The 24252-nt window shown below is 38.6% G+C and overlaps 1 protein-coding gene across 3 annotated transcripts in view; it reads left to right on the top strand.

The window, feature by feature from the left end:
• Positions 1–24252, top strand: part of VGLL3 (vestigial like family member 3) — a 59513-nt gene that overhangs the window by 8406 nt on the left and 26855 nt on the right. The window contains exons 2-3 of one of the 3 annotated variants that reach the window (XM_027978989.3): positions 4159–4276; positions 15084–15617. In XM_027978989.3, the coding sequence (XP_027834790.1) occupies positions 4159–4276; positions 15084–15617 (652 nt within the window). Of the gene's footprint in view, positions 1–3990; positions 4277–15083; positions 15618–24252 lie in introns of all 3 variants that reach the window. The other 2 variants (XM_027978988.3, XM_027978987.3) reach the window with 2 other exon arrangements.

The raw sequence follows: 24252 nt of genomic DNA, 5'->3' as shown, positions 1-24252 counted from the left end.
AGGCTTAAGCCTTGGGGAGTTAGTGGTATTTGGCTCGTGACATGGAAGTCTTTCTCTTGTCAGACAAATCCTTTCCCCGGCACATTCCTGTGCGAGTTTGTTTCTGCTGTGCCTGATGGCAGTCTGTGAGGTGGTTTAGCATGGTTTGCACTGCCTAGCCAGACTTCCTTCACCCTGCTGCTTTCAAGCCTCTCAGAGTGAATTTTAACTTTGTGGCTGTTAGCTCAGTCATTGTTTCATCGAACTGAGGGTTATTTTACCTGAAGAGAACTTGCTATTATTCTGCAGTGAGGGGTACATTCAATAAGCCAACTTGCAGTCTTTGACATTCCTTCTGATGACTTATTTTTGTTAACAATTCTTAAGTGTCTAGTAAGAAAAGCATGAATATTTCTGACAGACTGGGCTATTTTTAGGGAGTGATAGTACATTTTAAGAAAAATATAAACCACATTGCCTTTCAGCCTTGATTCAGGAAATCTATCTAGGTTCTGATGATTTGAGATTTATTTTTAATGTTTTGAATTTTGTATATTCTTTTCAAGAACAAAGATCATGCTAGGGAAGTTTCATTCCAAGGAGCATACACCAAGTAAATATAGAATATGGCAACAGCGTACATAAGTAACATACTTAGATTTTTTTTTGGAGGGGGGGAGGCAAAGGACTAGTTTACAGTCACAGAAGAACAGATAACAGAAGGTAGTCAGGGCTTAAGAATCAATGGGGAGGAAGATTAGAAAGGTGTGAATGTCAGCATGTGAATCAATTGCTGTTTTAATTTTGTGTTCCCATTTTCCTCATGCTCACACTTAATGTTCAAGAAATGTGTATAAGTTCAGTGTGGGCCTTTCAGGAAGCTATCTGGCTAATCAGATACTTTAGAATTCTTGTTTAAACCAGTGATGTTGATGGTGAGGTCATAAATGTGCTTGTGTTGTAAATGTAAATATTTAATTGGTTCACTAAAATATTTGTGAAAATTGATGGAACTTTATCTCAAAAAAAAAGTGAAAGAAGTGACAGTAAATATGCTTTATGTCTTGTCCACTGGTCGATATACCATAGGCTCCTTTTCTATTTTATTTGTTGGATAGTCTCCAGCAAATTCATTTAATTAGTAGAAGATCTGCCTCGAAAAGCTAGGAAAGAGAAAAAAAAATTATTTTATAATCCTCCCCCAAGTGTATTTAAATAAAGGCATATAATATAGATATTCACGCAGTATCGTGTGTATTTGAAAGGAATATTTCAATATATATTTATATAAAACCATATATAGATGTATATTATATATAGGAAATATAAAGATTATAGAGAATCAATGCATCCATTGACAGAGAATTGACAGATAAAAGGTATTTTGATACAATGGAAGATTTTGCATATCTTTTCCCATTTCATAGTGAAAACTGTGTAAATTTTAGATTAGTTTATTTGTATCCAATCACTAAACAATTGAGCCAAAAAGAATAACATGAAATTCTATAGCAGTTGGAAAATTGTGTAATTTTTAATAGACTGAAAATGTATAGTTTAAATTAAACTGCCAGCAATGTAAAAATTAATTTTATTATCATCATTATTGATCATAATACTATGTTATATTTGCATACAAATGGAAGCTAAGTTCGTATTTGATTTGCAGTTCTCAAGTCTTTCACATATAACTTATTTTATTTAAGTATCAATTGCTAATTGGGATAAAATAAACAATTGCCTTTCTTTGGATAATTATCATAGCCAGGGTTCTTTCATTTAAAGAATAAATGTTAAACAAATGAAACAAGTAGATGTAAAGCCTGACTCTCACAAACTGATTCTGTGCTGCATGTTAACAGAGAAGAAGGAATCGATTTAATAGATAATACTGAACACTTGTGGTAGTGAAGCCACTCTATAGTAGTTTTAATTTTTTTCCCCATATAAAAACAGTGCTTCTTTCTAACATGCCTGAGAATTTGGCAGAGTGTGTGCATTTGCTTAAAACCTTATAACTTCGGTAAATGCACATGTGAATAGAGAAACAGTGCCATCAAGAAATTATACTATTCGTTTAACTTCATAATGGAATTTATAGTCAGGAGTAACTTTAGAGGTCAGTTAGTTCAGTACTCTCATTGTATATATAACCTATGTTACTCTGGTGTTTTTATTATTGAAGTTAAACATAAACATGTTCAAATCTGTGCAAAACAGATTGTAAGAATTTTGTAACCACTCAGTCATTACCAATTACTTATTCATCAGCAAGGCATGTTCACTCACAGGGAATGAATTTTCTATTCATCATGAATCGATAACCTTACTGAAACAAATTTTAAATAAAAAGGAATATATATGTATGTATGTATGCATATGTAGGTACACACACACACACACACACACACACACGTATATATAATAGCCCTAAATAGTAACCAACTGCTTGTAATGTGCCTGAACATTTCAGAGCCTACCTCACATGAGAACAACATATTCATTGCTGGGGAAAAGGGTTAAGTTTTTTGAATGATGCGTTTATAGTTTGTGGCTATGGATTTTGAAGCTAGTAGTTACCATTAGAAACATTAAGAATCTGGCTTAAGTGTTTTGATAACATTTGACAATCTATGCTTACTGATTTTCTGGAACGATTCACTTCTTATCTACTCACATTCACTTTCCAGTATGAATTTTTCTCTGAAATAAGAACAATGGTATAACAAATGGTCAGGTTTTGTAGGTATACAGATGATAGGATGCTGCTTTTGTCGCTAAAATAATGAATTTTAACATTTTTAGCATTATCTTTTTATATATAATTTATAGTAAAATTGTTGATTATAAAAGTGATATGTGCTCGATGGAAAATATTTGGAAATACTGGAAAGCAGGAATAAGAAAATAACAACTACAAGCCTATCACCCAGAAAAAGAATACAAAGCATAACATTTTGGTGATTTTTTTCCACACTGCATATCCTTCTCTGCCCTCCTCTGACACACATGTACACACATGTGTAAATCTATCTGTATATTTTTCATATTCATTCTGGGCCCACCACTTGTACAGCCTGTGACCTTTTGCAAGTTACTTCACTTCTCTGTGCCTCAGTTTCTTCATCTTTAAAATATAAAGAGTAATAATAACAATGTTTGTTATAGGATTGTAAAGATTGAATGGGGTAATAAATATGTGTCAGTCATAATATAAACTACTTATATAGCTATGATTATGTATTTTGAAAATATTTTTAAATTATCAAGTGTTTTTCACTTTGATTTGAAATCCATAGTAGCCATTGCTAGTACTTGTATTATTTTCAGTAAGTCATCATAATACCTTTTTTCCCTCCTTTTATGATAATGGTGGTAAGTGGAACATCTAAAAAATATGTTCCATGCAAAATGGATCTTCACACAGGCTTATTTTGTCATTTTAGTTTGATTTTTGAGAAATGAGTTCAGCACATCTGCCAAATCCTTTTATAAGATGCTACATTCCTGTTTTTATTTTAGTGTATTTCATTTGTGAAAAGCTCTTTTCTTCTCTACCCCTCCCCCAGGCAGTGAGGCCTCCTTCTCTATTCCTCCCCATGCTGAACTATAATGTTGCTGTACATTAAATCTTTAAAATAGAAAATGAGAACAAAAGTGGAAGGGATCTGTCACTTTCTTTTTTAAAAATTCCTTCTCCTTTTGGTATACCTAGGTTAAGAAAAGAAAAACACAACTACCTTTCACAGTCTGAGAATATGCCATGGGATAAAGGACATTTTTTCCCCCACCAGATCTGAAATAACAGTCTTTTTTCAGGGTGGGAAGCAGAAAGCCGCTTTGGGGAAGGGGGTCGGGGAGAAGGAGTAAAGCAAATGAAGAAGAATCAGTTTGCGAACATATGTTAATATTTAGAGTCTTTTTTTTTTTTAAGTGAACAGTTAACTAGTTAATGCTTTTTTTTTTTTAACAAACTGTCTTTGATACTGTGTTTTGTTTATTCCATCCCAGAAGAAGTTAGCGGTATACAGCAAGATGCAGGACTCTCTGGAAGTCACCCTTCCCAGCAAACAAGAGGAGGAGGAGGAGGAGGAGGAGGATGAGGAGGAGGAGGAGAAAGACCAGCCTGCCGAGATGGAGTACCTTAACTCTCGCTGTGTCCTTTTCACTTATTTCCAGGGAGACATTGGGTCAGTAGTGGATGAACACTTCTCAAGAGCTTTGGGCCAAGCCAGCACCCTTCATCAAGAATCTGCCATTTCAAAAAGCAAGATGGGGCTAACCCCCTTATGGCGAGGTAAGAATTCCAGAGCAGATGCTCTCCAGGCCACTGGCTGTGTTTCGCAACCGTCTGTACCAGGTTCCAGCTGGAGACCTGCCCCTGGAGGACGGATATCCACTCGCTTTTTAATTTTTAAGGACAGCAAGGAATTTCTTTCAGACAAACAGCTGGATCAGTTTTGTCACATGTGGAATGCAGGGTTGGAAAGGATGCAGTCACACCCCTTAAATTCCTCATGGAAAGTAGTGATGCAACCGGCCTGAGTTTATAGTGGCAGGACTGAGCTGCGAAGCACCATTCCTTAAGCCCCGATGGCCCAATTTGGATCTCTAAATAATGGGCGTGCCTGGATCAGCGTTTAAAAATTAGCTCTTGCTCATTCCACTAGGTGCTATGTGGTAACATAGCAGAGATCTGAGTCTGTCCCAGGAATACAGACTTTGAAAGCCTTCTGTGTTTGCTTGATGGCTTACTCTGTCCCACTCTGTTGTGATGTTAACACTTTGTAGTGTACAAAACAGATATCAGTGACTGTATCTGCCTGATTTCTGCCCTTTTTTTTTTTTTTTTTTTTTAACCTCAGTAAAGCAAAGCAATAGATCGGGCTTCTTCTCCTTTATTTTCCTCTCCATAGAGGTCACAGAAGTGTGTTCAAATCTTATTTCTGACTCACTTAATTGAAAGAAATACAACATCAGAGAAAAAACAATCCGTCATTCCAATGATCGGTTTAGAGAAATGCATTATGAACTTTTCTTCTGAACTCACCTGGTTCCAAGAAGAATCTAGTGAAATTGTTCTCAAAGTGTGGTTTCTAGCACTGGGAACATGAGCATTGCAAGGGAACTTGTTAGATATGCAAATTCTTGGGCTAAGCCCCAGACCCACTGAATCGGAAACTCAGAGGTAGAGTAGCCTATGTTTTAACCAGCCCTCCCAGGGATTCATGTGCAGGCTCAGGTTTGATAGTTATAGATCTAGTGCTGTGAAAATCACAGATTGCTGCCTCCTAACTCAAACCTTTGAATCAGACAGAGGGTCCAGAAGGAGGCTCTGGGAGTTACTGTAACCAGTGCCCCAGGCGATCCTGTGATGAGGAAAGGCTGGACACCTGTGTTAGGGGTGGGTGAGAGGTGATGAGTGGCTGCTTCCTTCTCAGCATCCGTAGAAAGGTTTGTACTTGCCTGCCTGTCTGCCTGCTTTTCCTTCCTTTTCCTCCTTTTCCCCTCATTTTATCCTGTCACCATCCCTCCCTTCTTTTCTCCCTCCTTCTAGTAAATACGAAAATGTTAATATACACAGAGACTGTAAAAAGGAAGGTGGAATCCATACTCAAGTGACCTAGACCTCGACATAGGTGAATTGGGAAGCATACTGCTTACCTGATTAGAAATTATGGACTTAACCAAAGAAACGTAGTCCTTCCAACTCTAAGATGCTAATAGAACCAATGATGTCCTATTAGATAGCATATTGTGAATACTTTTAAAACCGTGGAGGGTGAAATTAGGAAAAGTTCAGCGACCTAGCTGACTTTAATAAAGTGTTTGATATATCAATAATAAATCCTATCATGACAGCCAGTCCTGAGATAGTGAGTGAAACTGTCAGTCACTCAGTTGTGTTCGACCCTATGCAACCCCGTGGGCTGTAGTCTGCCAGTTTCCTCTGTCCATGGAATTCTCCAGGCAAGAATCCTGGAGTGGGATGCCATTCCCTTCTCCAGGGGAAAATGCAGCGCTTAATTCTTTTAGCATACTGGCATATGCAGCCCGGTGACCACTGAACTTGGAATATAGGAATGAAAGTTCCAAATTACAAATAGATGTAAGAGTGATCGTCTAAAGTATCATAACCAGAATAGTTTTAAGTCAAGTGTTGTGTAAATATAACAACTCTACAATTCATTGTTTCCCCATAATCTGCATGACTTAATGGAGAGGACCTTTAGAAAGATGTCAAATTTTAGCATTGAAAGGGTGGATAATGGGAGTGTTTTAGTATCATTAGAAGTTTCTTCACATTATCTTGAATTTGCCCTACAAATCTGCCTCCTGTTTCATTCATTGACATTGACTTATGCAGCAGATATTTATTAAGGTCCTGCTATGTTCTAGGTAGTGGGAATATATCAGTGGACAGGACAGTCTAAGCTTGTACACTCATGAAGCTTTCTAGTAAAAGAGACAGATAGTAAATGTATCAATATATTGAGAAGCAAGGTATTGTTTTACCATGTTTTATTTAGGGTGACAATAGATGGTCTAAGATTTTTATTTCAGTACATACCCAAAGGATATAACAGTGCTTCTCCTCACACAAATATCTAGAGGAAGATTACTGCTGCCGCGTTGCTTCAGTCGTGTCCAACTCTGTGCGACCCCATAGACGGCAGCCCACCAGGCTCCCCCGTCCCTGGGATTCTCCAGGCAAGAACGCTGGAGTGGGGTGCCATTTCCTTCTCCAATGCATGAAAGTGAAAAGTGAAAGTGAAGTCACTCAGTTGTGTCCAACTCTTAGCGACCCCATGGACTACAGCCCACCAGGCTCCTCCATCCATAGGATTTTCCATGCAAGAGTACTGGAGTGGGGTGCCATTGCCTTCTGGACAGATGAAACAGCCAGTGCAAAGGACCTGAGGAAGGATTGAACTTGAATGTTCAATGAGAAGCCAAAATGCTGGTGTAAGTGGAGTGAAAGGAAAAGGTATAGGTAGAGACCAGAATTTTTAGAGCTTTGTAAGTTAGTTTATCAGAGTATCACAGGATGCTCTTCAATCTTCATTTATCCCTCTTCAGCTAAGACTATATGTGTCCTGTTTAGTCATCTCACATCATTGCAGGATAATGCATTTCTATATGAAAGATATGAAATATAAATTGAATGATCAAGTGATTAAGTTAAATGAACCAAATTCATACTATGTACCCAGGATAAGAAAACAAAAAAGTCCTTAATAGAGAATTTATAGTAATAAGTTGTATAAATATTTGGGTACGGTGTTATTTATGAAATAAGGGACTTGAGTTAAGGGATTGTTGAAGTCTTTTCTCCATGAAATTGTGATTTCAAATGTATTATGTACTATCCAATTATAAATAAAACTTTGCCATAGTTGTGAATTGGTGTTTTTAGTTAAGTGTACATAAGTTGAATAAGATTCATAGGAAATCCACAACATAAAATTAAGGATTTGGTAACAATGTTATAGAAAAATGTAATAGGGATTCCCATGTCTGGTGAAGAGAGTTGCTTCAAATATTAACTGCCAAAGCAGCACCAATTTGCATAACGCTGTCTTTGGTTGGATTATGTTTGTTTGGGGGTTCAAAAGTGGACCTTATTATTGCCTGGTGGCAATGTTATCGTCGATGCTCAAAGTATCTCTGAGAGTAGCTTCAACTATAATATGTGTTTATTATTACTCATCTCCTAATGTTGTTGTAAAGATTTTTTGATGATATACATGAATATATATGAATAATTTAGCATAGGGTTTGATGCAAGGCATTAACTGAAGGTCAAATGACTTTTCTCTCTCAAGTAAGTTTTCACTCATTTGGCACACAGAATACCAACCTTGTATCTTTATTCAGAAACATTGTTTTCTGGAAGTTTGTATTCCTGACAAAAAGCACAGTGTCTTGAATATACTAGATACGGAAGGCTATTGACAATTTTGATGGCCATGGCAGTAATACTTTATGAGGAACTGTTGACCAGCTGTATTAAATTAAAGGGTTTAATTTATGGCATGAGGTTTTTTTTACAGTGCTGCACAAGTGCTGCAGTGCTTCAAAGGAATTTAAAATTGAATTATGTTTGACTGCTGAATGTATTTCCACAGTAAATCTTCAGGCAAATGATAGAGTGTCAGCTAATGATGGAATTGTGGTCATCCTTTGAGCTTGTATCTTGATGGACTTAGGAAAGTCCTCTTTAGATGTTTTGTGACTTTTCCTGTCAAAAAACTGACAGGAAATATTCGTCCTTTATTAGGCACAACATCACATGAACTACCTCTTCTCCCAGTATATCTTCTAATGGATTATATAGGGCTTCTCAGCTAAGAAAACCTAATGAATCTGATTGTCTCATCCCATCCAAATAGAAACATCAGCTTCAAATGTATCTATTCACTGATTTCAGTGCTTAAGTTTTATTACAGAAAGTGTGTATGTGTGTGTTTGTGTGTGTAGGAAAAGGGAGTAGTTCAGTCAAGACACAGCCAAATAGATCACTAACTTAAAAACTATGCTGAATGGTAAACTTGATATTTTTTTTTTTCTTTTTATGGTTGCAAAGTAAATATATTCTGCATAATTGATCTACACAGTGTCTTCTTGGAGCAACATTCTCATAAGATCTCTCAAAATGAGCATTAAACTTAGACAGCAAAAAGGAAGAAGGGGAAGGAGGGCCTGTCTCTTGGGTCAGCTAACCCAGGGAAGAAGAGAGTTGAGTGGCCTCTCCAGGAGGCCATTGGAAGTGATCACTGTGGGGAAGTTTAAAATAAACACTTTGGAGAAGATTTGAGGCCTGGTTTATCTCAGTTACCTGCCTTTAAGGATTATGGGCATCTGATAGCGCCCTCTGAAATTCTCATTTTAGAGTCACAAGGACTATTTTGAGCAACTCTAGAACAAAATAAGTGGAGCGCAATCTTTGTACATAATGGTAACGATAAATTACTGAGTGACAGGTAACACTGGAACACATATCAGTTCACCTCTGACCCCAAAATTTATTTTTATAGAAAGTAGAATAAGAGGAAGAAAATTGTAGACTGAGAATGGAGGAACATTGCTTTTCACTAAGGTTAATTAAAAAGATAAATATTAACTTTTAGCATGGATGTTTTCAGTCAGTATTAATTCTATGTTTTCTGGAAATTTTTAAGATCTTCAGTTCAGTTCAGTTGTTCAGTCATGTCCAGTTCTTTGCCACCCCATGAACTGCAGCACGCCAGGCCTCCCTGTCCATCACCAACTACCCAAGTTTACTCAAACTCATGTCCATCGGGTCGGTAATGCCATCCAGCCATCTCATCCTCTGTCGTCCCCTTCTCCTCCTGCCCCCAATCCCTCCCAGCATGAGAGTCTTTTCCAATCAGTCAACTCTTCGCATGAGGTGGCCAAAGTACTGGAGTTTCAGCTTCAGCATCAGTCCTTCCAAAGAACACCCAGGACTGATCTTCTTTAGAATGGACTGGTTGGATCTCCTTGCAGTCCAAGGGATTCTCAAGAGTCTTCTCCAACACCACAGTTCAAAGCATCAATCCTTTGGCACTCAGCTTTCTTCACAGTCCAACTCTCACATCCATACAGAACTACTGGAAAAAACCATAGCCTTGACTAGATGGACCTTTGTTGGCAAAGTAATGTCTCTGCTTTTTAATATGCTATCTAGGTTGTTCATAACTTTTCTTCCAAGGAGTAAGCGTCTTTTAATTTCATGGCTGCAATCACCATCTGCAGTGATTTTGGAGCCCCCCAAAATAAAGTCTGACACTGTTTCCACTGTTTCCCCATCTATTTCCCATGAAGTGATGGGACTGGATGCCATGATCTTTGTTTTCTGAATGTTGAGCTTTAAGCCGACTTTTCACTCTCCTCTTTCACTTTCATCAAGAGGCTTTTAGCTCCTCTTCACTTTCTGCCATAAGGGTGGCGTCATCTGCATATCTGAGGTTATTGATATTTCTCCCGGCAATCTTGATTCCAGCTTGTGCTTCCTCCAGCCCAGCATTTCTCATGATGTACTCTGCATAGAAGTTAAATAAGCAGGGTGACAATATACAGGCTTGACATACTCCTTTTCCTATTTGGAATCAGTTCCATGTCCAGTTCTAACTGTTGCTTCCTGAACTTTTAAGTTCTTAGGAACCCATTTTTCATTTTACTATAGTCTTCATTTTTGGTGGCTCAGACAATAAAGAATCTGTCTATAATGCAAGAGCCCTGGGTTCGATCCCTCAGTTGTGTAGATCCCCTGGAGAAGGGAATGGCTACTCACTCCAGTAATCTTGCATGGAGAATTCTATGGAGAGAGGATTCTGGCAGTCCCCAGTCCATGGGGTCTCAAAGAGTCAGACATGACTGAGGGGCTAATACATTTACTTTCTTTCTTTTTTCAAAATTAATAAAATATTTTTAAAATTATATGTTTAATTTTCTCATGCATAAAATGTTTCTTTAGTTTTTTTTTTTTTTTTCAGAAAAACTGGATGTTAATGTAAAACATATCCCAGCTACTGTGAAATTGAAAAGAACCTCTTGATGTACCATGTTAAGCTCTTTTATGTCTCTAAGACATATTTCTGTTAAAAATCACAGCAGTGAGATTACTGGGTATGCACTGGATTGGTTGTATTAAGACAATTTACTTTTTTTCCTTTTTGTTGTTAGAAATCGGGTCTGTATGTTTGTGTGTAATATTTTGTAATCCCAAATGCAAATGGAACCAAAGTATACCTAGACATTTTGTGCGTGTTAGACTCAGTGTGAACGTTATCCAAATGTTGTGTCATTGAGCCCAAAGTCACCATAGAGTGTTAATATCACATAGTTCTGAATTGCTGAAAAGTAATATTGCATGGAAATACTGTGTGCAGTTTTTCATAAGCTTTTTCATCCAAAAAATGTGGCTGTGATTAAATACTTGTAAGCAAAGAGTCATGTAATGAAAAAAATTTACATACATATGAAATAAGCATACTGATTCCCAGGCATGAAACAAAGAATATCATCTGTTTCTTTGTATCAAGAATTTCTTTTTTCACAATCAAGATACCAGATAGTGATTTTGAAATGTAGACTTGCGCATAAACATATTTTCTATTCAGTATCTTTTCATTTATTTGTAGAATGCAACATTATTTTTTCAAAACACTGCCTTGATCTCTGCAAACTTTATGTTAATCTCAGGAGACACACTGACTGGGAAAATACTAAGTTGCTTCTAATTTGATTTTTCCCTGGCACATTTTAAAGCTTTGTTCAGCCTTTATGGGGTGTGTTTTTTAGAACAGACTTCTACTTTCCATGATAACATGTTCACTAATCACAATACAATATGTAATAAATAGGATAATATTTTTGTAAGGAATTTTTTCATTATTTATATTTCTTCATGCATATCCAAAATGTGTAAACATCTGTACAATAAAATTAGGTCTATGGACATGAATGAAAGAAACAAAAGGAAAGCATCCAGGAAAATGACATATACTCTCTGTATTTTTGGCATTTTAACGGGAGATATTAATAAGGAGAACTCTATCTCTGGCACACACCTGTGGGTTGAGTTCAGCTGTTATAATGGGATTCTGGTCCCACAAGAGATAAAACTTATGAGCAGAATGAAGGGTTTGGAACCAAAGATTGGATCTCTGAGAGCAAAGGAGCCCGTTGGTGGTGGCAAAGCTACACTACGTAATATAAAAAGCCTCTATAAAATCTTTTATGAATTTTAAACTTTAAATGTTGACAGCTTTCACTGTGAGTATGATAGAAATATTCTACAAATGTCCATCATTTATAGGCTTCCTGGGTGGCACTAGTAGTAGAGAACCTGCCTGCCAATGCAAGAGACACAAGCGACATGGGTTCAATCCCTGGGTCAGGAAGATCCCCTGGAGAAGGGCATGGCAACCCACTCTGGGTATTCTTGCCTGGAGAATCCCATGGATAGATGAGCCTGGCAGGCTACAGTCCATGGGGTCGCAAACAGTTGGAAATGACTGAAGCAACTTAGCACTGCCATCATCTAAGGCAAATTGAATTTTCTTCCTACACCTTATACAATTTTCTTTCTTGTCATTAGCAGCCAGGTTTCATATGTCAGAGGAGGACAATGCTTAAATAGATCACATTTGCCCAATGCCAGTAGGCTTGACTTTAAGTGTTATTTTCTAATAGATTGTGATTGCGATAAAACTAAGTCATTCGAGTAAAACTTTGCCAGGTCTGCTGGAAGGTTTGAAGAATAGTTTGCTTTTCATCCTTTGCCTCTATAAGATCATCATTTACGTTTCCTCAAGGGTTTGAGATCCAAGGAGATTCTGGGCAGGGGCTAGGGGGAGACTTGAATTGAGACAGTGAAAAGTTGGCTATCTGTGGATGGGGTGGATGATAGCTCTGCCGTGAGGCTGACAGGGAGAGAGAGGAAGAGCTTACAGTGTAGTGACTTTGCCTTTAGTGAAGCTAAAGAAAGAAAATATTTGAAACAACCCAGTGATATCCTAATTATGTTCATCAAAGTACATATATGGGGGTTGAGTCAAGTTACTTAAGATTTCCCTGAGGTAAAAACAAACAAACAAACAAACAAAAAACTGTCCTGGAAGTTTATGAAGAACATGACATGTCCACGTTCTTACTTCATGAACTTTTATTTCACATAAACTTTTTCATATAAACTTTTATTTCACAATACTTCTTGGGATAACCTTCATTTCTTGGAGATATCTAGCAAGGTTCTTTTATGTGGAACCCAGTATAAAAATACTGTTCTACCGTACATGCATAACTAATGTACTAACCACCTTATCTTTATAGATAGAAATAATCCCTAGGACATTTCACAGAATGGTTAGAAGCATGGGGCCAGATGATATGTGGAATTAAATGAGCTCAAATGCCTTATATTTGATTGGAAGATACTAAGCCACAGATAAGCTGACAGATCACTTGGGGTCCTACAATAAGAGAGGATGATTGCTAGACACCAGCTCTAGACCTGGGCTTTCCAGACTCCCAGGCCAGGGCTTGCTCAGATACCTGTGCAGGAGGCAACAGGCCATGGCTGGAGTAGCTATCTCTCTAAACACAGATCTGACCATAATCCTTCCTAGGAATTATACTCCATAAAAATTAATTTAAAAAGTAAAAACAAAACTCCTTTTAAGCTCACCTCCTCAGGGTAGTACCCACATTTAGTGCATGGCTTGTAAGGCTATGAAAAGCCAACCTAGAAAGCATATTATAAAGCAGACACATTACTTTGCCAACAAAGGTCCGTCTAGTCAAAGCTATGATTTTTCCAGGAGTCATGTATGGATTTGAGAGTTGGACTATAAAGGAAGCTGAGTGCTGAAGAACTGACGCTTTTGAACTGTGCTGTTGGAGAAGACTCTTGAGAGTCACTTGGACTGCAAGGAGATCCAACGAGTCCATCCCAAAGGAAATCAGTCCTGAATGTTCATTGGAAGGACTGATACTGAAGCTGAGGCTCTAATACTTTGGCCATCCGATGCAAAGAACTGACTCATTTGAAAAGACCCTGATGCTGGGAAAGATTGAAGGCAGCAGAAGAAGAGGAAGACAGAGAATAAGATGGCTGGATGGCATCACCAACTCAATGGACATGAATTTGAGTAAACTCTGGGAGAGTTGGTGATGGATAGGGAGGCCTGGCATGCTGCAGTCCATGGGGTCACAAACAGTCAGACACGACTGAGTGACTGGACTGAAATGAACTGAACTGTAAGGCCATACCCATGTGGGTCCTTCTTGGACCGTAGTATGTTTTCCGGCATCTGCCCACTGAGTCCTTTTTTGATTCCTCAGATGCTGCTTTGTGCCAGTATGTGTTCTCCTGGCCTTTCTCCACACACTTTTTCATTAGCTTAAAACACCCTTCTCTAACTCTTCATATGGCTAGCCCTCCTGACCCTTTTGATTTTGCTGTTACTTTCTAAGACAGTTTCAGTGCCCTGTCTGTGTATTTCCCCTCCTGAGAGCACAATCTAAGTTACGTTGCTCGTGTCTATTTACTTCTCTGTTCCCTGCCAGATGTGACTGAAGATGGCATCTGTCCAATCATCCCTAGTCACCCCATGTTTCACACGTAGTAGGACATCTATAAATATGTCATGAACATTGAGTGGAGAAATTGAAGCAAAGCTGGGAGTTGTTCTCTCTCTCGCTTATTTATCTCCAGGTGCTATTCTTTGATATCATTCCCCCCTTCTCAATATCTCCTCCAATCCATAACCCACCTGAATCTCCTCCACTCGTGTTTTCCACAGAATTTCCACCAAATTCTAGGTGTTCAGGTTATAGTTACAAGTGTGCTGACTTGTGGCACAGTTGTGATGAGTGACAGCCATTACTTGCCTCAGCTTCTACATCTCTAAAATGTGGATAATAACAGTAACTACCTCATAAGTTTGGAGTGTGGACCCAATGAGATCAATCCATGAAAAGCTCCTGGCCTTGTATCTGGTACTACTGGGTCACTGATATTAAATGTAAACTATTATTATTTTCAGTCCAGAAAGTCCCAGACCTCTACAGAAAAACTAAACTGGGAATACATCCTTCTTGATGTAAAGTGAGTGCTGGCAAGTATCCTTAAGTATGATCTTACTTCCCTTTGTTTGGACATTAAAATGCTTAGTTTGAGTGAAAATTGTATATGCCTTTAAAAGAAGTTGGTAAACATCATTTGCAATCTACCTGAATCATGTCTATGGCATAACCTTTTATTTTTTAACCTGTGATGTATGTACCCGTGACCTCTGCTCAGACCTAAGGGCATTAAGACACACAGGAGAAAGCGAAGTTTTCCAGTCCTAGACTTGTCCACCTCAGCCTAGACAGTGACCCCCTAAACTAAGCCCCAACGCTGGGAACTCATTCACCATCTGGGCCCCTGCACATTGGCTTGGCGTGAAACCTGTGACTGGTATCATTCACCTCTGTGTGGGGAGAAAAAGAGTGCATACTCATTAGCTTGCTTGAAAATACTGGACAAGTAGAGGCAAGTCTATCCCAGAACTGAATCTTATGTAAATAATGTTATTTTTCTGTCTTCTCAGACAGCTCAGCTCTCTCAAGCCAGCGGACTAGTTTCCCGACTTCCTTTTGGACCAGCTCTTACCAGCCCCCACCCGCACCCTGTCTGGGGGGCGTTCATCCTGACTTCCAGGTCACTGCACCCCCGGGCAACTTTACGACCGCCGACCCCAGCCCCTGGCCGGGACATGGGCTGCATCAGACTGGCTCCGCCCCTCCACCTCCAGTGTCGGAGTCCTGGCACTACCCGCTGGCATCTCAGGTGAGCCCGTCCTACGGGCACGTGCATGACGTGTACATGCGGCACCACCCCCCGCACGTGCATCACCGCCACCACCACCACCACCACCACCATCACCACCACCCTCCTGCGGGCTCGGCCCTGGATCCACCTTACGGGCCCCTGCTGATGCCCTCCATGCGTGCGGCCAGGATTGCCGCGCCCCCGTGTGACATCACAAAGACAGATCCAACGACAGTCACCACCGCTACCTCAGCGTGGGCCGGAGCCTTTCACGGAACCGTGGACTTAGTGCCAAGTGTGGGCTTTGACGCAGGTGAGCCCGGCGATTTCCTCCTTTCTATAGAAAGAAGAAAAATGCCTGAAATGAATCACTGAAAATGGAGGGCGTTTTAAACATGTTGAAGTATTTTTTTTTTCTCTTACATGGGAAGTTAATCTTTGTCCATATGGTTTTCAGTTCACCGTTTTGCAACAGTTCCTGCATTCCTGCGGAAACTGGTGTGACTACCTGAGAGAGGTCTCAGAGCTTTTCTCCCATTTCTTAAGCTAGTAATCTGTTTATTTGAAGTGGAATCTCTGGTACCTTATGTTTACAAAGATTTAAGCACATTGGTTAAATCCCCCATGTCTCCGTACTCTCTAAGGGTGATATGTAATGCCTGACAATTCAGATCTAGTATCTTTCAGTAATTTTTCCTTCTCTCTTTTTGTCAGATCCCATTTATGATGTATAAACCAAACTACTTTCTGAAATGCAATTCATGGAATATAATCATGGTGTTTGAAAAGAATTAGGAAATGAATTTTAAAGGAATGGATTTCTCTTTTCCAACCCCTTTTGTTCCTCTTCATTTGTCTTTTGTTATTTCCCTCCTTCCTTCCCTCTTTCCCTTCCTCCTCCTCCTCTTTCCTCTCTCTCTCTCTCTCTTATTTTAAAGCATCAAACATAAGAGGCTACTCTAAAATTTATATTCAACAGATTTGGGGAAAAAATAACAGTAAGGGAAATCTTTCTTCAAAGGACATTCAGCTCCTCTCTGGAATTCACTAGTTGCTTGAGCTTGGTTTTTTGACCAGACTACTCATATTCATAGTGTTATTTGTTCCAAGCTCACCAAAATCGCAAACATCAGAGGCTAAAAAACAAATCAAGTCAGTGATTATATCCTCAGAAACTACATTCTAAAGTCAGCCACCACCACCTCCAAACCCAGGTTCTTTTCTGAGAATCCTTGTGAAAAATTAGGACTTTCTTTCCAGAGGTTTAAGGAAACACACTTTTAAATTTTTTTTATAAATTTTAATTATTTCCTTATTTTTCCCTTGTGATGAGAAAACTCACCTTTTCATAGTGTTCCTTGGTTTTCCTCTTTGTATTGTTGCTGTTCAGTCACTGAGTCATGTCCGACTCTTTGCAACACTATGGACTGCAGCATGCTAAGTTCCTCTGTCCTCCACTACCTCCCTGAGTTTACTCAAATTCTTGTCCATTGAGTCAGTTATGCTAACCATCTCATCTTCTGCCACCCTCTACTCCTTTTGCCTTCAATCTTCCCACCATTAGGGTCTTTTCCAGTGAATCAGCTCTTCCCACCAAGTGGCCAAAGTATTGGAACTTCTGCTGTCTTACTCTTCCTTATTCTTCATGTGTTGTTCAGTCGCTCAGTCATGTCCAACTCTTTGTGACCCCATGAACTGCAGCACGCCAAGCTTTCCTGTCCTTTCCTATCTCCCAGAGTTTGCTCAAACTCATACCCGTTGAGTCAGTGATGCTATCTAACCATCTCAGCCTCTGCTGCCTCCTTCTCCTCTTGTGTTCCATCTTTCAGATCATCAGAGTCTTTTCCAATGGGTCGGCTCTTTGCGTCAGGTGGCAAAAGTATTGGAACTTCAGCTTTAGCATCGGTCCTTCCAATGAGTATTCAGGGTTGATTTCCTTTAGGATTGACTGGTTTGAACTCCTTGCAGTCCAAGGGACTCTCAAGTCTTCTCCAGCACAACAATTTGAAAGGATCAGTTCTTTGGCACTCAGTCTTCTTTGTGGTCTGGGCTTCCCAGGTAGCGCTAGTTATAAAGAACCTGCCTGCCAATGCTGGAGACATAAAAGACAAGTTTGATCCCTGGATTGCGAAGATACCCTGGAGGAGGAAATGGCAATTCACTCCAGTATTCTTGCCTAGAGAATTCCATGGACAGAGGAGCCTGGCAGGCTATAGTCCATAGGGTCACAAAGAGTCAAACAAGACTGAAGTGACTTAGCACACAGCACACACTTCTTTATGGTTCAACACTCATATCTAATCTGTACATGACTACTGGAAAAACCATAACTTTGGTATATGGACCTTTGCTGGCCAAGTGATGTCTCTGCCTAGATTTTTAATGTTTAGATTTGTCATAGCTATTCTTAAAAGGAGCAAGTGTTTTTGAATTTCATCACTGCAGTCACTCTCCACAATGATTTTCGAGCCCAAGAAAAATAATCTGTCACTGTTTCCATAGATGTTTCCCCATCTATTTGCCATGAAGTGATGGGACCAGATGCCAAGATTATAGTTTTTCGAATGTTGAGTTTTAAACCAGCCTTTTCACGCTCCTCTTTTACATTCATCAGGAGACTATTTAGCTCCTCTTTGCTTTCTGCCATTAGAATGGGATCATCTGCACATCTGAGGTTGTTGATATTTCTCAGCAATCTTGATTCCAGCTTGTGATTTATCCAGTCGGGCATTTCACATAATATACCCTGCATAATATACCCTGCATATGATGTACAGCCTTGATGTACTCCTTTCCCAATTTTGAACCAATTCATTGTTCCATGTCTGCTTCTATTACTTCTTGTCCTGCGTACAGGTTTCTCAAGAGGCAGGTAAGGTGAGCTGATATTCCTGTCTCTTTAAGTGTATTCTTAGTGTACAGGATTTTAAATCTGAATGCCAATCACAACAGAGAACTCCAGAGAGTAACAAATGCTCAGCATCCATTTATGTTCATCCCATACCTAGGTGCATCCTTATCTTGATTAACTGGTTCTCTGCTAAGCTTTTCAATGTTTCTCATTGCCTAATGTCTCCATTTCTGCTTCCTGTTTAGTCTTTGGGTTCAAGCTGCTTTTCTAAACTGTCAGGCAAGAACTTGGTTCTTCCTGTTTGTAAGAAGAGAATGTGATGAAACTAACCACCACAGGTTTGCCTCCATCCTTTGCCACATACTAGTAGTATGAACTACTAGTTTGAGTCGTTTGATGCCTTGGGCCAGATTGAATGAGAGTCCCAGTGAGTTAGCTGCCATCATTGGCAGCCAGTCTCTGCAGGCTCTCAATTTCCCAGTACTTGTGTGGCCAAGGTTAATAATGCTTCTAGAAGCAAAGGGAACATTCTCTTCTTTCTTAGTTTGGCCTGCTTCAGCAGAATACTATATACTGGGTGTGAAGTGAAGTGAAGTGAAGTTGCTCAGTCGTGTCTGACTCTTTGTGACCCCATGGACTGTGGCCTATCAGGCTCCTCTGTCCATGGGATTTTCCAGGCAAGAGTGCTGGAGTGGATTGCCATTTCCTTCTCCAGGGGATCTTCCAGACCCAGGACTCGAACCCTGGTCTCCCACATTGCAGGCAGACACTTTACCGTCTGAGCCACCAGGGAAGCTACTGTATACTGGGTGTGGTAAACAACAAATATTTAGTTCTCACAGTTAGTTCTCTGGGAAATCCAAGACCAAGGTGCCAACACATTCAGTGTCTGGTGAGGGCCTACTTCCTGATTCATAGAGACTTTCTTTGCAATGTGTCCTCATTTGAGGTGGAAGGGACAAAACCAGATCTCTGCACTCTCATTTCTAAGGGCATTAATCACATTTGTGAAGACTCCACCCTCATGACTTATTCTCCTTCTGAGGGCCTCATCTCTAAATACCATTATACTGAGGGATAAGATTTAACATGTGAACTTTTCAGGGATATAAGCATTCCGGAAGTGGATGTGATTGCCTTTGCTCTCTGTTTCTGTCACTGATTACCTACTTTTGTATTTAATTTTGATGTGAGCTTGATTCACTGATTCATTGTTCAGAATTTTGGCTTGAAATAATCTCTTTGGAATGAAAAGTCATCCTCCTACCCTCAGGAAGTAGGAGAAGATTTTCATTCTCTATGAAGAACCTAGAGAGAACCCATGTGGATATATTATATAATAGTTCTTAATGCTGAGCTATGAATTAATATGTATTGAGTACCCACTATTTAAGATATTGCCAGAGATATTATATATATTTATAATAATATATAATATTAATTTATATATTATAATAAATATAAATATATAAATAAACATTTTATTATTATATACTATATAATAATATATATTAAAATTTTGTGTATATATATCATTGCTTTTAATTTTTAAACTAAATCTGAGATGGATCTTCCCTAGTTCAGTTACTAATAAGGAAATGGCTCGGTTTTCCTATTTGAAAACATCTTCCTAAATCTCAAATGCTCAAGCTATATTTGACCCCAAATCTGCCCCAAACTAAAGCATTGTTGGGGTAGCATCTGCCTTTATATGTAGGTGAATGAAACTATTGATTAAAACTGTTATCTTAGACTGTAAATAATTAATATTAAGGAATGAAGATTTATCTATAGAAATATGTAGTGCTCCTTTTTGTCATTGTGGATTTAGGATGATGATCATGATTCATTCCTGTCCATAAGTTTAACCCAGTTGAACAAACAAAGACAAGGGAATCAAAAAGATAAAGGTAAAATCATAGCATAATTATCACCTGTGTGTGTTTAGTTACACAGTTGTGTCCTACTCTTTGTGACCCCATGGATTTTAGCTCGCCTGGCTCCTCTGTCCACGAGATTTTCCAGGCAAGAACATTTCCGTGGGTTGCCATTTCCTCCTTCGGAGGATCTGCTGATCCAGGGATCAACCCACTGAGCCATTGCATCAGTACAAATTTTTAGGCCAAATTAGAGATCTTAAATTAGGCTTACTACCACAATTGAGCTTCCTAGAATATTCATCTAAATTTAGATTCTGGTAGATCCAATCCTATTGAAATATTCTCTTCAGAGAAGATTCCCATAGACATCTTCCTTGTTGCACAATTTAGAGCCTTGTTACTGTGAAAAGCGATAATGATTGATTAGGTTTGCCACAGAAAAGTATGAACTGGGGCATGCCTTACCTTACACAGGTAGCAGAAAGGAGCATACATCTCCCTGCATGAGGTCTGACCACAAAAAGAGAGGATGGAAGGGATAAAGCCTTCAGGACTCATTTTCCTCTCCTAAACTCAGGCATCATATCAAATATCAAATCTCTCTTCTTTTAGGAAGGGTTAGGAGTGTTTTCAGTCAGTTTCCTCAAGAAACAGACTCTAAGACACAATTTTTCTTGTAGAAAGTTTGTGTAGTAGTGTTCTCAGGACAACATCTTTGTACAATAAGAGAAGAATTAACCAGGAGAAGTCTCACAATGAATAAGTTCTACTGAAACTTAATGGATTCTACAGGGAGTTCTGGAGCTGGGATGGCTTTTTAAAATTATCCTGCCTTAAGTCAAGGTGGATGGGCTTTTATGTTCTCACTTTGATCGGTTACTGTGTGTATTTGCACTTCGAAAAATAGTCATTACATTAGGCAAGGTGGCCTTGTTCCGCTGAAGGCAATTGCCAGAAAGAGACAACTGAAGGCTCTATGCTGCGAACCTCAGGAAAATGAGTATCTCAACACAGAATACAGAGAGATCTGACAGTCCCCAGCGTCCGCAAAGAGGGGCAACAGAAGAATTACAACAGGAAGAGTAGCTGTAACAGTAGCTACTCTTCCGCTTATCTTACCATTTGTTAAAGGATAGAAGTTTCTATATCATAAGCCCAAGCTGGAAAGGTAAGATGGTTGAAAAGAATGAGAGTGCCTGTATATAATTTGTGCAATGTTGACCTAACCATGCCACCCAAAACAGCTCAGAACTCAACATCTATGTTAGGTGGCTATTGAGCAGCTGTGAAAAGAGCCTGCATTCAGCTTATATAGGCATGAAACTTTCCGAAGTCTAGGTTCTTAGGCCACCAAAGTGTAGGTCATTTTCACATTAAGAGGCAAATAAACTAATCCAATTTTGAAAGGTATTTGGTAAAGGATACACTTATTTCCTCAGGAGGGAAGAGGTTTAATAATTATTAGGTACCTTTTTATTTTGCAGTCATTTAATGAAATTAAGAAGTCTAGGAGGTTAAATATTATGTAATGCTTAGTGATCTAAGAAAGTTTTAGAGTACCTTGTATGGTATAATCCAAGGGTCAGTAAAATTCTTCTGTAAATGGCCTGATAGAAATATTTAATGCATTGTGAGGATCACAGTTTTTGTTGCCACTTCTCAACTCTGCTTTCATAATATAGAAACTACCACAGACAAAAAAAATGAATAAATGATGTACCTATGCCCAATTAAACTTTGACGGACACTGAAATTTGAATTTTGTATGCTTTTTGTGTGTCAATGAAAATGATACTTATTTTTTTTTCATTCCTTCTTTCTCAACCATTTAAAAATATAAAATCCAGTCTTCCATTCTTAGCTCATGGATTATGTATAAGCAGATGGTGGGCCTGATTTGGTCTATGGGTTATAGTTTGCTGACCTCTAGTATATATAGTCCCATACAAATCCTTTTTAATCTATCTATATACATACATATGCATGTATGTGCCTGAAAGTATATACTCCAACTTATAAAGGTCATTGCTGCTAGTAATTTGTGTGCACATGAGCTTTGAAGTTAAACTGCCTGGTTTTATAAGCCTAGCTCTGTGCCTTGCTAGCTACAGAATTTGGGGCAAATTTTTAAATTGCTTGGTGCCTTTAATTCTTTATCTTTAAAATATATCTCACTGGATGGTGTTGAGGATTAAGTAAGTTAATGAAGTTAAACATTTAAAGATATGCCTTGCACATAATAGATACAATATAAATTCTAGCTACATAAGAGAAAGTGATCAGACCCTCACTCATTTTAGCTTTAAAAAATTTATTATCGAACAATGCTTCACCTATCATATACTTCAGCATGTTAAAGCCTACAGTTCAGTGGGTTCTAGTATGTTGATGATGTTCTACAAGTATCTCTATGTATCTAATTATAAAGCATGCCTAGGACCTCCACAAGAAACCCATAACTGTAAGGAATCAGTCCCAGTTTCCTCCCTTCACTATCCCCTGGCAACCACTAATCTGTTTTCTGCTCCTACGGGTTTTCTTTCTGTGGAAATTCCATATATAGAGAGTCATATAGTATGTGGTCATTTCTGTCTGCCTTCTTTCCCTTGGCCTGGGTTTTCAGGATTCATCCATGTAGCATGTATCTGAACATCATTCCTTTTTGGGGTGGACATGAATCCATTGTATAGGTATATCACATTTATTGGGCTTCCCAGGTAATGCTAACAGTAAAGAACCCACCTGCCAACTCAGGAGACATAAGAGAGGTGGGTTTGATCCTTTCCTCGGTTGGGAACATCTCCTGGAGGAAGGCATGGCAGCATACTCCGGTATTTTTGCCTGGAGAATCTCATGGACAGAGGAGCTTGGTGGGCTATTATCCATAGGGTCACAAAGAGTCAACCATGACTGAAATGACATAGCATGCACGTATGCCCACATCTTGTGAATTCATTTATCAATTTTTTTTTCCTACTTTTTGGCTAATAAGGATAATGCTATAATGGATACTCATGTAACAAGTTTGTGGGTGAACATATATTTTTAATTTTCTTGGGTATGTACATACATAGTAGAACTATGGGGTTGAGAGTACTTCACTTTATTTTGAAACCTGTTTCTTAAAGATATAAAGAGAATATATTTTAACTGTAATTAATTTTTTAATTAATTAAAATTAATTTTTAAAAGATTTATTACAGAATATTGTAATATAGTAATAAAATAGAGTTCTGCAGTTTGGTAGACAAAAAATTCTCTAAGAATAAGGAGAGATAGTCCGTCTTTTCTGAAGGGCCCAAGGTAAGGTGAGGAGAGTGAGGTGCCGCAACACAGAATATAAAAAGATATCCACTTTCTGGGGCATGCAAGCACATAAATCCTTAGATTTTGCCTCACCCTGCCCTGGCCCTACTTTCGCTATCACTTATTGCTCCCTCTGTTGAATGGATATTACATATAGATCTCTTGGAATGATCAGTGTGTTGATATAATCGTAGAGCATCTCTGTCTTCCCTCCTTGTGCAAAATATCCTTCTTTACCAAAAGGCTGTTATCAAAATCTCACATAAAACTCTCCTCTTTTCTTTAGCAGTCCCAGAACTGGATTCTGTTCCTTTAGAACAGTAGTTCCTAAATGTGATGAGAGGCTTAATTGAAAAATAGAAAGATTTTTGGTGAAATTAATTTGTTAACATAGCCTTCTCTGTACATCCAATTAAGATCAGAACTCAGTTTAGTATATAAAAGGCTATTACGCATTCTTTAGTAAAGAAACATCTTAAATTTTGCTTAATAGGATATTTTTCCACCTGACTTTCTTTTGGGCACATTTTGTTTTTAGTATACTTATTAACTTCTCATAGAATGCTCTTTGGGAAATGCTATTACTGTTTTTTTCATGATAAAAGCCATGTGGTTTTCAACTTCTACTAGTAACTTTCACCTAACATGTAGCTACTGTGAAGAGGTATAGTTTAGAAAGGGTAGATGGGTCTGAAGAAAATACCTAGAAGGGTAAACTGAAGAAGAGAGGACTCAGGATACAGAGGATTAAATTCAGTAATCTCAGAGTGTTGTATGGTACCCTTTGTATGTCAGTAAGAAGAGAGTTAAATGTAGAAATATTTGTGATTTTGATATAATGTATTATTAGATATGTATATGTGAATGCAAGAATATCATGCTCAGATTTTTTAATGATGACATTAGGTAAA

Source organism: Ovis aries, chromosome 1 (genome assembly GCF_016772045.2).
Source record: "Ovis aries strain OAR_USU_Benz2616 breed Rambouillet chromosome 1, ARS-UI_Ramb_v3.0, whole genome shotgun sequence".
In the NCBI taxonomy this organism is placed as follows: domain Eukaryota; kingdom Metazoa; phylum Chordata; class Mammalia; order Artiodactyla; family Bovidae; genus Ovis; species Ovis aries.
This window is presented reverse-complemented; position numbering and strand designations above follow the sequence as displayed.